At 35.7% G+C, this 15,607-nt stretch overlaps 1 protein-coding gene across 1 annotated transcript; it reads left to right on the top strand.

The window, feature by feature from the left end:
• The first annotated feature begins 834 nt into the window (after positions 1-834).
• On the top strand, positions 835-15,411 carry LOC113051593 (RELT-like protein 1). The gene is made up of 8 exons (XM_026215485.1): positions 835-995; positions 1,117-1,203; positions 4,303-4,497; positions 7,091-7,165; positions 8,416-8,467; positions 12,202-12,447; positions 13,790-13,925; positions 14,034-15,411. The coding sequence occupies exons 2-8, from the start codon at positions 1,170-1,172 to the stop codon at positions 14,055-14,057; spliced, it is 762 nt and encodes a 253-aa protein (XP_026071270.1). The 5' UTR covers positions 835-995; positions 1,117-1,169; the 3' UTR covers positions 14,058-15,411.
• Positions 15,412-15,607: the final 196 nt, after the last annotated feature.

The raw sequence follows: 15,607 nt of genomic DNA, 5'->3' as shown, positions 1-15,607 counted from the left end.
TAAAACAGTGCCACTCTTGTTTGATGTAAAAACATTGTGTGAAATGTCAACATAGTGCAATATGGATCTGGATCAGAAAAGTTGTTGATTCTCCAGTTTTTGGAGGGTGAGAAACATTTGAGAGGATAGATGGTGTGGTCAAACTTTTAATCTGGTGTTACTTACAAAATTTAGATTTATTATATAGATAATTGAACATATCTAGCAGTGATCTCCTAGTCGTGTCAGACTTTTCATTACTAAAAACAAACAAAAAAACCTTGAGAATTGCATCATTTATAAAACATACGTTAATAATCATTAATAAGTACAGACTTTTAATATTTTTGAATATTACATATTCTGAAAAGAAAGAAAAAGGATATTGTCTTTCTTTTCCCTCAAAACTAACTCAAGATCATAATATTTTGGGTTGTATAGAAGGGCCATTATATTGTAAAGAATTTCTCTATAATTTTATATTTCTATATATAAAATTCTATATATTTTTTTTTTCAATAGCATTAAAGATTATTGCAGTGATTTCCAAAATAAGTTATATGTTAAAATCACACTTCTCCGTGTGTGTGTGTGTGTGTGTGTGTGTGTGTTACTTACTCACTGCTGTGTACGTGCACTTGGATGGGTTAAATGCAGAGAACCAGTTCGGAGTTTGGGTTAACATACCTGGCATATGTAACTGCCTCTTCACTTCTGTGCGTTATTTCGCTGCGTGACTACTTCAATCTGCTGTTTAAACTTTTTCCGGTTTCCCTCTTCCTCTCTCTCTCTTTTTTTTTTTTTTTTTTGTTTTTTTGTTTTTTTTTTTTTTTTTGGCTGCTTGTACGTCAGAGGCGTGCCGCCCCCCCGTAGGATGCACTGTCTGCACGCAATCGGACACCAAGCACATTCAGGACAATTTTCTTTGTACACCTATGGTTACAAACGTTTCTTGTCTTGGAGATTTTTCTGATTGAATCCGAGTCGCACTTGACCATATGATGCTACGCTATGAGGTAACGTTACAGGGTTACAACTTTAAGAGAGGGATTTTCCTCATAGCAGTGATAAGAATGAGGAAACAGTAGCTGTGTATGCAAGCGCAGCCCAAATCTCACGAGTCTCTGTCCACTCTAGTCCGTGTCCGAGTGCATCCGTTGACGACGATCGCAGGCAACAGAAGTGGGGCGATGGCAGACTCCTTAACCACCAGAACCACGCCAGGTAAGTACATATCCGCGTATTAAGACGTGTGCAAGGGCAGATCGATTTATGGAGACCTTCTCCGGCAATATTCAAAACGCATTCATTCTCTCCTGTATCATATCAGTTTGTGGCGCACTTGGGTGAATGAAGGGGGGCTTTTGTGCAAGGTGCGGCAGTCAGTAATAAAGTTATTGGCAGATGAGCTTGGACCCAGCACGCGCTGATGCTGCCGTTGTCCGTACGTGTGTATTTGGGAATGTGTTCGTCCATGGTCGTGCGAACAGATGCGTTGAATGACTCCTACATTAGCATTTCTCTGGAACTTTCATCAGTATAAAGCTCACAACACTGCGCTGTTAGAACTTAGAAATCGCATTTCTCAGGCACTAATTCCACAGGAGACCTGATTGAGTTGTTAATTATGTTTCATTTAGGTGTCAACTCTTAATATTCGTTTAAAGGAATATTAATTGACATAGATGACAATACGCATAGCATCACATAAGCAAATCTTGATATTGTTAATGTGGATTAATACATATAATCCTTCTTCGCCAGTAAAAGAAGCCAAAAGATCAAACAATTTTCACCAAGCTACACTGGAACATTCATTATTCTCTTCATGGAGTGCTTTATTGTATTTTTTCCCCATATATTAAAAAATTGTTTTATATATATATATATATATATATATATATATATATATATATATATATATATATATATATATATATATTTATATATATTAAAAAAAAATTATATATATATATATATATATATATATATAAGAAAAATCATTGCTAGGCTTTGAGAAAATATGGGTCTCTGTAAATGCACACAATATCCTAAAGCATGTGTTGACAACATTGTTCTAACTTGTAGTCTGGGTGCTGATCTAAATTACATAATACCTTGAGTTCCTGTTTCTTCCCTCCAGTTTTTCTTAAGCAAATATCTGTTTGGATTTAATAGAAACCATATCAAACTTCTCACCACGGCTATTTCTGACTGGAGCATTACAAGCAGCAACTGCTGTCTAAAAGCAACGCATCCCAGGAAAATTCTGTTACAGATAAACAAGTCACATGGCTAGAAAGAATCTCTTTGGATGTCTTAATTGGAAATGATCAATCTGAAATCTGTCTTTCACTTAATCTATACTCTGCCTGAATGTTATTTTGCTGTTTGCTCAAAAGTCATCATGTCTTGCGTGGCCTTTTAGTGTTCAGTTAAGCAAGCAGGATGGAAAAGGAAAATTGTTTAGCTGGAATGCCTTCCCACACACTGCACAGATTATTCATATTTAAACTGCACATCATTCATTAAGAGAAAGCTCTCATTTAGTTCCCCTGAGCGAATCAAGTGCATTTTTATGACTGAACTTCAACAGAGATTCTCTTCAGGCCTGGTGGCAGAAGTGTCAGATCCCTGTCTCGCTAATTATCCTGTCTGTTCAGAATGGCTCTGACGTCGAGTCAGGCCACTTCCTATGCACACAAACTCACTAAATCAGCATGAACTTGGATGCTTAAAGTTCATCAAGAATTGAAAAAAGAAATCCATATGAACCAAACAGTTGCTTGATATATCAACAGGTGTTTATAGCAACAGGTGTCTTTAGCAGACAAAGGCTCTAGTCACTTCGTCAATTACTGTCCTTTTCGTAGTGCACTGTATTCAGGGCTTTTGTGTTCTGTAAATGCAACAAGTCAAAGCATCTCTGCATATGATATAGAGACATGCAGTGACATACATCACAATCAGCTCTTTGTCTGCATGTGTGCTTTGCTCATAACTTGTTGGGGTCAAAGTTCAGTCCCAGATACTGAGCAGGAACGCCCAATATACAGTTTGTTCACAGACTGGATAACCCTTTGACCTCTTTTGTTTTCAAGACATGTTTAAACAAAGAGTTCTCCATATCATGCTCGATTTTACAGATTGTTGAGTGAAAGACAGGTGTTGCAGTGTGTATGGTTTATGGATTTATGAAATGCTTTAGTATTGTGGAATATATCAAAGTACCGTGATATTACAGATGCAGTACATAAAGGGTTAAGAGTGAAATATACAGAGAGTGATGAAATGAGAGTGTGCAACTGTACAGTGGAAATTTACAGAGATTACTGCATCCCCTGAGTCATTCACTGCAGGGTACCACGCCAGTGTCTGTTTTCTCTGCTGTTGTCCCATGTCATTCTTTCCCTCTGCAGACCTCGCTTTCACTAAGCCTTGCCCTTTCTGTCTTTCTCTATGTATCTGACAAACCAAACAATTGGCATGTCTCATTTTGAGCTGCGTGATGCATTTCTCTGTCTGTGCAGACACAAGCTCTCAGCATTTATTGAATAAGCACTGCTAACTCTGAAACCTTAGCCACAGAAGAGAGCTAGCAGCAAAAAATACTAACTCAATGAAGTTCTAGTTTAATCTGAAGATGTAACAATTAAATAGTTAATTAGTAAGGCCGGCTACTTCATTTTTTTTTTTTTTTTTTTTTTTTTTTTTAGCAGTGGTGAATAACATTTGCTTAAACATTCCAATAACTTAAAAACTCGGCTGTCTTTCTTGTTATCAGATGGATTAAAGTAAAAAAAAAATACATTTTCTCTGTAAGAGAATTGATTTTTATCAGTAACCTTTAAAGACAAACCTACCGTGAACTACAAAGTTGCTGGTATTTGCTTTTGTTGAAGACCTAAGCCTGTATTATTATTTATTTTTTTATTTTTTTATAAATTGCTTGACAGTGGAATTCATGACGTAAACCTACATTACATATGATTCTGCAAAGAAATATCCAACACACGATCAAATCACATAATAAGAAGACTTTAGCGCTAACCAACTCCCATGAAGCACTGCAAACAATGTGTAGTCAGTTTCAAACTATTTAAAGGGGTAATCGTTTGCCCTTTTTCCAGAGGAGAGAAAGTATGTACATTTTAAATGTGTTTAGCTGAATAAAGTTCATATGGAAGGAGTATACTAGCATATAAAGAAAGCTTCTCAGGTTTTGTAGAGGGTCAAAATTTATTTGATTTTTCTAACTATAAAGTCTATCAGTTTGTACCACATATACATTTTTTTGTATTTATTAATGTCTTCTTTCTTTAGATAGCAATGGTGATGGGAACTCCAGTAACCCACAGAATGTTGCCTTTTTTCTGGTGCCTTTCTTCTTCGTGTTGGGGCTTCTGGGTGTCCTTATCTGCCACATCCTGAAGAAGAAGGAATACCGCTGTTCAATTGAGGCAGATGAAGAGCTGGATAAAGAAAAGGATGAAGAGGAAAAAGATCCAGAAAAAGGAGGTGAGAGTGTTTTGCTGAAATTTGGTTAACTTTAGATTGCGTATATATGTTTCTTGAAACGGCTTCTTCATGCAATTTTTTTGATTTATTTATTTATTTATTATTATTATGGACAATGCCATTTCGGGAAGGAGATTGTGAAATCTTTTGACAAGGACCTTAAAATGACCATTGGAGCAGGAGCTATTTATTTCTTTTTTTTATTAATTGGCTCTTCATTGTTTGCAAAAGTTTGATGGTTTGTATATGGAAAGGGTCTGAAAGCTGTGTTGTATGTAAGCAATGGATTAAAAGGAAAATAAAGACTTGAAGTAAATATTTGTTAACTACTTTCCTTTAAGCAATCAGTTGAAGGACCACTGAATGTTAAAAGTGGATGTGGTTCAAGTGCTTGTGGGATGGTGGATTTAGCTGACATTTATATTTGATTTAAATTCAGGCCACTTGGAAGCAGTTTTGTTTTTCTTGCTTTCAAACATTCTTTAGGAAGAGAGGTGAAGAAATGTGATGGAAAAATAAGGATTCCCAGAACTGGGCCGGCCACAGCGGTGCTAAATGTATTGTATTGTTCTCAGTGTTCACCTTGCTTACAAAGTACTGTTTGTATATTTGTTTTACGTGTACTGCTGATATGGTTGTGTCTAGGAGGAGTTTTAGCTCCCGGAAACATTCCCACATAAAGGATCATATCTTTTATATATATTTACATTTACATTTATTCATTTAGCAGACGCTTTTATCCAAAGCGACTTACAGATGAAGACAGTGGAAGCAATCAAAAAAAAAAAAAAAAAAAAAAAGCAATGATATATATATAAGTGCTATTACAAGTCTCAGTTAGGTTAACACAATACATGTAGCATGGGATTTTAAATAATATAATAAATAAAAAGAAAACTGATAGAATAAAAATAAAAAATAATAGAGCAAGCTAGTTAGAGGTCTTTGCACATACACACACACACACATACATATACAATTGCATAATAAATGAAAAGAAAATAGAAAACAAAAAGATTAGAAAGGTAGTTAGATTTTTTTTAAAGAATAGAATTAGAATAGTGAGTGTTAAAGTTAGATGGTCAAATAAAGATGGAAGAGATTCTTGAAGATGGCTAAGGACTCAGCTGCTCGGATTGAGTTGGGAGTTCATTCCACCAGAATGAATATATATAAATATAAAATAAATAAATATATATATATATATATATAAATATATATATATATATATATATATATATATATATATATATATATATATATATATATATATATATATATATATATATACTTATTTTCAAATGCAAGTTTATATGTTAGTTTTCATGCTTTTCTAGGAATGTTCATGTGGCATTGTCTGAATTCTAGGAAACTTAAAAGTGTGTGTGTGTGTCTGTGTGTACTTGTTTTAACCTGACACATCTCTCTCTCTTTCTTTCGTTCTCCTCCTCTTTCTGTTTGTCTTCAAATCTTTGGATCCACCCATATCTGACTGCATGTGATTCAGCTCTAGTTACATATATTTTCCCCCGCAATAATCAAATGCATAATACAAAGTCATCTGGATGAGCAGGGTTATTTTAGTATTATTTATACAGTATAATATAAATTATATTTCGAATGAGCTTTTATTTTATTTTGGTTATTTTATCTGCTTTTGTCATTTTATACAATAGTATTTATATATAGCTTCTATAAAATTTCTTAAGAAAAAAATATTTTTGTCAATTTTTCTTCTTTTTCTTATATTATATACAGTTCTTATTCATTATATACATATATATTCTTATATAGATTTACAATGATTGTGGGTCTGATTAGAGAGAAATTGAAATGCAGCTTTGGGATGATGACTGTGTGTGAAATGTTTGTTGTTGTTGTTGTTAGTAAACCTAGTCTGTATGTCTTTTTGCATTGTGTATGGGAATTTTGTGGTTGTAGATTAATACATGCAATAAAAATAAAAAATAAATATGAGAAAAACAGAAAGCAAGTCCTTAAGTTTATATGACTCCAGAACCACACATTTCCCCGTCTGATCCCCAGCTGTGAGAGCAAATCCAATGCAGGAAGTCTGTCCCTTTCAGCAGGGGTCCATGGCTTCAGGAAGGACGTGATTTTTTTTTTTCTGAAATTCCCTTCTATCTCCAGATGCCTTTTGAGGCCCTTCACTGATGTTCAGCAGACTATATTTATTGTTAGTATTGTAAATGCTAGTGTTTTCTGTGATAAGCAAGTCCTTTTAGTACTACTGTGTCAGACAATACAATAATTCATACCACCTGCATATTGAGTGTCATGAAATAACAAACACTAATAACAGATGGTTTATGATGGCAGTTTGAGACCAAGGCTGTTAAACCCTTACACTTTTAATGGATGTTTAGTGTCACGTCTGTGCTTTGGTTCTGCTTGTATGTCATAAAACACAAAACAAACTGAGAGGGGCTTTTTGTTTTTCAAAAACAAATGTTGCTTAATTATTTTCTTTTTCTAGCAAATACAAGTTGGCCATTATTCAATAGCTCAAAGTATTATTCTTTCATGTTTAACAAAACCCATCTCTTTCTCTTTTTTTTTTCTTCTCTCTCAGATCTGAATGAAACCTTCAGTGAAGACAACGCTGACACAGTGGGCCAAATTGTTAACTACATCATGAAAAATGAAGGTAAGCTGAATGAATGTGTGGATAAAGATGAGATTACACACTTATTGCACTGAAAGGTCATATGAGAGGATTGACAGACCCTGGTTAAGATTAGTCCAGGATATAAGGCCTTTCAGAACTGATGATGTCTTTGTGGGATTTTTCTTACTGAGGGAAACATGAGGTGTAACCAGTCAGTCTCACTGATTCTAATGCAGATTAAATTGTGACAGAGCATGAACAATCCTCAGCTGACCTCAGAGCAGTACAACATCATGATGTCACCCAAGACAACAGATTCTCTCAGTCACAGTTTTTCCACAGGTTGATTCAAACACCTCCATTAATTGACACTTTCTGAGTGTGTCTAGGTCAGACATTTAGTCAAATCTGTTTTATGGGCGCAGTGCTGATCAAGCATGTTAATGTTTTTTGTATCCATGTTGCAGAGAGTTTCTTCTTTTTGTTTCTTGTGGGTGACTGTAGACGGTGTTATCTGGTTCACTTCAGGCTGTGAAGGCCGTGTGTAACTCTGCATCGTAACAATTTTAAAGTGTACAAGAAAAGTTCAGTTGAACATGAAATGGGGGAAAAAAGTTCTGACAATGAAAAATAGAGAAATAAAAAAAGTGGAACTATGGTTTTGGCCTGTTTAAACCTGTTTAGAAAAACACCAATGGCCACTCCATGGTGACACCGTCTGATCAACAGCATTTAAAACAGTTTGTTCCACATTAGTATGACATGAACTATGGAAGTGATATTACTGCTGCTTGTGTCTTATGTATTTGTGTGTGCATCTTTCATGACGCTCCATATCCACCGATTGATCATGGTGCACACCTAGAAACACGTTATTACAAAAAAAGCTAGTGGATGTTTAATAAGAAGGAATATAGCAGTCAGCTTCTTAATGGATAAGACGTTTTTCTGTGTAAGCGGAAGGAACTGAAAGGGAAGTGCTAGTCACTTTCATAGCCAGTGATTGCACAATTCATGTGCCCCTGTGTGAAAATGTTAACATTTTAAAGATGATTGCCTTTTTGAAGGCATTTTAAATTGAAACTACCCCGATAAACTAAATGATGGCTAATTGCAAATATGTGCCGCAGTAGTTTCATCAGAAGGCAGTCAGCTGTTTTCAATAGTTAGAAGACTTAGGTTTGCTTAATGGTTCTGCATCTGAGGCTTCAGACTCTTCTCTGTGCTAATTTAAGAAGTCATTTAATGAACACTCTCTCTCTTTCACCTTTTTCTTTTTTTCTCACCAGCCAACTCTGACGCACTCAAAGCCATGGTTCAGGACAGTATAGAACGGGAGGGGTAAGACCTTGTTTACGTCTTAACTATATTTGTTTTCTGTTCTCTGTAATGGTGTCTTGAACTGGCATATTTATTAAAAAACCTAACAAATAAATTTCAATTATTCCTTTAAATTATTTGTATTATGGTGATAATTCAGTATGTATTCAGTTAAAACAAAAAGCTAAGTATAAGTGTTTTCCATAGCTCTCAGCATATTTGAATTCTCACTGTATAAAAAGATACGGATAAAAAAAAAAAAAACACCAATGTTTCATTAGACATTGATGTATTGTTAGCTCATGTAACTCAGTAGGTGTTTTGTTAAGACAGTGCCCCATCCCTCCACAAGATGGCGATGTCACGTCTTAAATAACGGATGCAGCACAAGGGGGCAGAGTTACAGAGTAGCATTGAGGCATAAAGGTGGTTCTGTCCCAGGCCCGGCTGCAGGATGAAATGACTGAGGGGGCATGTGAAATTGTTAAGGGGGCTTAACTTTATTACACCATCAAAATGCTTTGATGGCTGTCATGTTCATCAGCTGTACTCTCAATCACACTTTCAGTGTCCTTTTTGTGGTCTGAAATACGTTGCATATACTTTCTTATGTCCATTTTTGAATATTAATGATAATTCACATTTTAGCTGAAACTTAATTGCTGATTTTTTTTTATTTATTTTTTTTGAATTGCTGATAATATCACACGTTCAGATATTTGCTCGACGGACACCGAATGGCGCGGGGTTGGATAAAACCACCCCTTGCTTTAAATTTAAACAACTGTATTTTCCATATGTGCCTTAATACCCACATCAGGAAATCACAGTCAACAAAAGATAAGCCAGCGTCATTTATTATTAATAATTAACCCTTTCACACTTAAGTTTAAAATATTCTAACTGACTCCCGAGAGTAAAATTTTTCAAGGCGACAGTTATTTTAGAACGTTCCCCCTTAATGTTTCCATGGCAACGCGTCATATTTGTCACGTGAAACACCGCAGTCACAATAATAACACTGTATAACAGATGTAGGCTATCCTTCATTTCGTTTTTCCTTTTTTATTCGAACTTTCTTACCATGTCATCAACTATCTTATATTCCGATTCTCAAATATGTGTAAGTGAGTGTGTTTGGTCGTTTAAAAATCTTTATAACAATAGAGTAAACTTTATAGTTAGCATTCTTCCACTGTGTTTATCTGATATGAAAAACACACGTCGTCAAATTATATTTGAATATATTGTTTTTGCTGCTTTCACAGACTCCAAATGTAGCCTATTGTTTTACCAGTGCTTATGTGTATTTAAATGTCTGAAATCTAAAATAAACATTATGAGGTTGAAAACACTGCATAGTTGTGATATATGACAGCGTTGAGCTCGTCCGTCTCTGGCTCAGCGCCAACCAACGCGAAAGACGTTTGAATCTGGCAGTGATGATGTCACGAGTCACAACACTGAACATTCTAAATCCCATGGGGATAAGGTTAAATTATTATTTAACTCAAAAGGTTGGCCATTTATTTTTAACCATGGATACAAAAATGAAACAGAGGGGGCACAAGTCAGATCTGAGGGGGCATTGCCCCCTTTTGCCCCCTCGTGGCGCCGGGCCTGTTCTGTCCGTCTCATATGACATCATGAAGCACAAAAGCATCAATCACTGACACTGCTGAAAGCCAGAATTAGATCCAGGAAGACATTTAAAACCACATCTGAAGAGAAGTCACATAATATGAGTCTGGATGGAGCACTGATCTCACCTTAAATGCAATTGTGCTCTATTTTAGCAGCTTTATAACATGTTTATCGAAGATGAAAGTTAATTGCCTAGTATGGATAATGTATTCTGTGACATCAAGATTACAGTTCTTTTTAATATTTTCAAGGGATATTCACTTTTTATTTCAAATTGCTTATATATCTGTACTACACCTTATTTGTGTAACATTTCAAAATACAAAATAACCGTTTCATTCATTTTATCCAATTAAGTGTTACACATCAGTCACTAAATTAAAGGGATAGTTCACTCATAGAAAAAAAAAGGATGTTCTGTCATCATTAACTCCCTCACGTCATTCCAAATCTGTTTTTATTTCTGCAGTAGAACAAAAAGAAGATAAACTGGTTGCTTATAAGCTAACTAGAATTCAAAAAGGCCATAAAATCTTAAAAGTGGTCCTAAATGTATACTATAACACTTCTGAATTCACATGATAGCCGTTATTCAATGAACATCTTCCCCTCCAGTGAGCTTTTAACTCAAGAAAACTGTTGGGACCAGATCAAATCAGTGAGAGAATTCAGATTAAACCAATTCACTGAAAACATTATAAAGTACAATGGTAAATTTTAAATAAATTTTTTATGGGTTTCAATTGAGGGAATTCATTTAATGTCCTTCCTTTTGCCCAAATGTCCTCCTTTGACATTGTTTGTGTGTTTCAGTTGGTCTAAGCATCCTGCTTATGTGCAGCAGAATGAATTTGATTTCTGTTATCTTGAACACAAGAATGAGAAAAGAAAAAGAGAGACTGAAAAGAGGAGCAGAGCATCGGGAAGGTGGAGGGTTTAGAGAGCAATCGGGTGGCGCTTGAGTTGAGGGCTTTGCAAGTTAAATGTCAATTTAAATGCTTGCAAAATTTAAGTCAGTGGCTATTTGTAAAAGTTTGGAGGTGAATAAAGATGCTTTCTGCAGCTAGCAGTGTTGAAAAAGTTGCTTTAAATTATGAATAGGTAAATGATTCAAGACCCACATTCTTTTTGTTCTGTGCATTATCATTACATCCCCATAAAGTTTTACCCCAAAGAGGCTGGATGAATCAGCCTGAACCTCAACTCATTTTGGATTTTTATCGTTTGATGCATTCCTAGAAAAGAACAAACTCTAAAGAATGATTCTTTTGCCAGCTGGGCATTTCATTTAATATTGTAAGCATAGTGATATAGTGTTTTGTGTGGCTTCACTGCTACTTGTTTGAAAAAGTAGCTTGCTACTGAAAATGTTACACTATTTTAAAAGTACTCTCGCTATTGTCAAGCTACTGAACAATGTAGTTCGGTTATTAACATGTCATTAACTTGAAGCTAACTCAACACTTGCAGCTAGAAGGTGTAGTTACAACCTATACCAGCGGGGGCTTATGAGACCATGCCAACCGGCAGAACCTTGACCCCCCCCCCCCCCCCCCCCCCAAATGACTGCTTTAAAGTAACAATGCCTTTTTAATTCAATGTTTAAATAGTAAATGATCGAACTAGCGGATTTCACGTTTTAGTTGTGGCTTCCATTGCTGAACACACTGAATACATTTCCGGTGTAGTGTGTGTTTGCATGTGTTTCTCTTGCTCCTTTATGTTCCTAATAGTCCCTCTTTCAGGTGGACATTGAAGTATCTCTTGCCTGCTCTTCCTCTGCCTCTCAAATGAGGTACATGTGCGTATGCACACAGAGCAGAGCAACATCCCGCGGTGTAATGAAGAACCACTGCATTTCCCTTTTTTTTTTCTTAGTTGGCAGAGTGGAAGGACAAAATAAAGGGAGAAGGAGAGAGAAGTTTAAAGTAACTGCTCATATTGTGCTGCATTTCAGCTAAAATATAGAACCTTTCAGATATAGAAGCAAAAGCTTTCAGTGTTTAGTGAAAGTGTAGTGTAGTGTTCTCTGTTGTATATGCCAAATTTTGTTAAATGTAACTAGGTCGTCATGCAGTTAAGCTGATATTTTTCTGTTCAATTTCCTACAGTCGCCCTGTGACGCCCACCTCTCCAACCTCACCAACCAGCCCAGAGAGCCCTGCACTGCCAGGGTTGTCCCCCAGCGCAGCCAAACACACCTGCAACCACCTGCACACCATCGGAGGGATCGGAGGACATAAGAACATCTGCAACCGCTGCAACCAGAAAAAATGGCCTCTGATGAGACCCTCATCCAGCAAAAAGCTGGACAGACGCAGTCTTGTAGCAGAGGTCGTAGTGCTGTCTGTAGGCAGGTGTGTGTTACCTAAGACACTTTATAGATGCATAATTATATGATGTGAGGGAGGAGTCAGGATTTGGATGAACACAGAATTCAGCCCAAAACTTTAAATGTGGTTAGAGTTGGGCGATATATTGATATTTATTTGAAAATAAATACATACATAAAAAGAAGATATATAGCTTATATTTAGATGATTGCTAAAAAGTCTGGATGCGCTACACGTACTCATGCAGGCATCAAAAGGTCTTCACAACGAACCTTCAACATAATAGTTTAGTGTAACTTTTAGAAATTATGGTTATGAAATGGGTATGGGTATAACATCTACAATTTTTTTTTTTATAGTAAAATGTACCTTTCAAAGTAATAATAATAAAAACAAGAAAAAAATAATACAGTGTATTTAATAAAATAAAAGGTAACACTTTATTTTGATGATCCCCCAACTGGCATTCTACGTATTATAAGTAACTTTGCAATCAATTTAGGCCCCATTTACACTAGTGCGTTTTCATTTTAAATCGTTTACACTATTTTCCACATCCAAAAACAGAGACTTTTGAAAACACTGCTGACCCCGTTTTAGCATGAAAACTCAGGGGTTGCGTTTCAAATGTAAACGGACCAAAACGGAGACTTTCGTAAACGATGTCATGGCTTCCCACATGATCTCCACGTGATCCACTACGACCGTGTAACTGTATCATGAACAGTAATCATGCTCATTGTTGAACCTGCCAGTAACTTCTTGTTTACACATTAACGTGCATGCCCTGTGTGCATGAATTGTCATGTGTCATTCGGTTTTGTTTATGTAGTGTAGACGGAGATCGTTTTTGAAATGCATTTAAAAGTTTTTAATTATACACATCTAAAAGTTTTTAATTCTAATTATAAAACAAAAACTCACTAGTGTAAACGGGGCCTTATTCTACCAAAATCCTACTAGTACTCTAATGAGAGTTAGTTAACATAGTTACGCAGTTACTTATAGTTAGTAGAATGTATATGTTTACTATTAAATAATGCATTTTTATTTTTGGTCACACTTTTTGTTTAAAGCAGTAAATCACATTAATTTTCCTATTTTCTTTTGCTTACATAAAAAAAAAATAGTTTGCTTACATTAAAAAAAAACACACACACACAGACAATCCAGAAAACATAAATTGAAACTTTGTTTCTTGAGGTCTAACAAACATGTGAAATCCATTTCCTTCCCAATAATTGGCATTATTTTAATGTTGTAATACAAATTGGTATTGAGTGACATGGATATTATTATTATTATTATTATTATTATTATTACAAAAGCTTTATGCTCTTGTTACATCTCCCTTTTTTTTCTCTAGATTCCGAGTGACAAAGTGTGACCCCAAATCGTCCCGGGATAGGCGGACATTGTTGATCACTGAGCCCAACGGCAGTGTTCCCCCTTCATCTGCTAACGCTGACCCCCCTGAACACATCACAGGCCCAAAGTCACAGGTGACTGGCTTTAGTGTGGAAGAAAACACTCATTCTTAATGCAGGTTAAGCAAACTCTCCAAAGAGTTTATCAAGGGTTATTTTTATCCTTGTGATGTTTGTCTTTAGGATAAAGGAGGCAGTGCAAAATGACATCTGTCGAGTTCCAGCAGCTTCTCAGGTGACATTTTAAAAAGTGGACTAAAAAGAGGGAAAATGCCTCAAACTGTGATGAGAGATGGAGGAGGAAAAGAGGATGATGGATGTGGAACCTCCTTTCTGTCATGTGACACGTCAGTTGTGGAAAGGCAGCAGAAGCCATACATTAACCTGTCACCATGGCAACCCACCTTTCTCAAACACCCTTGTGTCATTATCAATGGCGGATGGCGTCATTTGTGCTTGTTAATGACTAGGAGCGTGTCAATGTTTAATCCAAGCAGGCGTTGTGGTCGGAGGTTGGAGGTTCAGGTTTGTTTTCTTTTTTAAATTGTAAGCTGTGATAAACAGAAAAACAGAGCCATGAAATTTCTCACTGGTTCCAATTCAGTTTTTCTTAATCTGTTGCCATCTTAAATTGACTGGGCTTGATCTCTTCGCTATATACACACCTTTTCTTTTTTGCTATATACACCTTTTTTTATATATATATATATAAATTGTGTTTTGATAACATTTTTCTTTAAACCAGTGAAATTATATATTTAATAGATTAATTTATCAACTTAGCACACCTTAACTGACTGGAAGTTTGCCTGGTGGTGTCTGCTCTGGGAAAGAGCACTGCGATTCACTTCACCAGTCAACAGTTTAGAAATCTTAAACATTCTTAGTTTAACTTGCATGTGTCCACAGAGTTCAGAAACTCTTAAGTCTGTAATTCATTTAGTGATGTAATGTCAAGCGTATACAAATAGATAAGAGTATATCCTACATTGTACTTAATATTATTGCTATCTTTGAAAAAAACAACAACAATATGGTACCATTAAAAATGTAAAAGTGGCCTTGCTTTAGTGCCATGGACTGGCAAAGAAGACCAAAATATAGGAATTTTAACCAAAACTCCAATAAATATACAGCTGACTTTTTTCTTTTTTTATGTATTGTGCCTTTAACATTGTCATTACTGTGCCACTGATTTTCCTTGTTTTTTTCTTCTTTGTTTTTTTTTTTTTTTTTGCTCAAACACCATTCAAGTAGACCTAAAAATATCTTTCGGCTTTCTAGCTCATTGCACATGAGCTTGAAGTCCTGTAACGAATAGATTAAATAAATGTTTCTCATAGCCGTCCTGCTCAAATTTTAGTTACTGAAATGGTTTCAACCTTACTATGTGTCACTTTGAAGTCACTGAAGTACTGTTACTTCTGAAATCGATAAGAATTAAAGAAACACGAAGATGCGTAAACGGAAGAATTATTTAAAGAAAATGAGTGAGAATGTGTGTTATATTTTACTGGAAGTTTTGTACCCAGAATTTATATATTAAAAGATTAAACCCACATTGGACTGGTTGTTTTGATTGTGCTGTACCATGATCACGACACACTTTCCCACACTTGTGCACGTTTGCTACACTGAATGCTCTGGGGTCAGTGTAGCTCAAAGTTAATGGCTTTAAGAAACTTTAACTTCTTTATGTCCTTCCAACATTCTCTGCCTGACAAACTCTCAGAGCCTTCATTCTTAGTGAGTGCAAG

Source organism: Carassius auratus, chromosome 32 (assembly GCF_003368295.1).
Source record: "Carassius auratus strain Wakin chromosome 32, ASM336829v1, whole genome shotgun sequence".
In the NCBI taxonomy this organism is placed as follows: Eukaryota; Metazoa; Chordata; class Actinopteri; order Cypriniformes; family Cyprinidae; genus Carassius; species Carassius auratus.
The sequence above is the reverse complement of the archived record's forward strand: the minus strand, read 5'-3'. Positions and strand labels throughout refer to the sequence as shown.

Excerpts from the sequence above, each read along its gene's own strand:
- LOC113051593 (XM_026215485.1), top strand. The coding sequence starts at position 1,170 with ATGGCAGACTCCTTAACCACCAGAACCACGCCAG. Across the intron at positions 4,498-7,090 it reads AAAAGATCCAGAAAAAGGAG|ATCTGAATGAAACCTTCAGT; the intron begins GTGAGAGTGTTT and ends CTTCTCTCTCAG. Across the intron at positions 7,166-8,415 it reads CTACATCATGAAAAATGAAG|CCAACTCTGACGCACTCAAA; the intron begins GTAAGCTGAATG and ends TTTTCTCACCAG.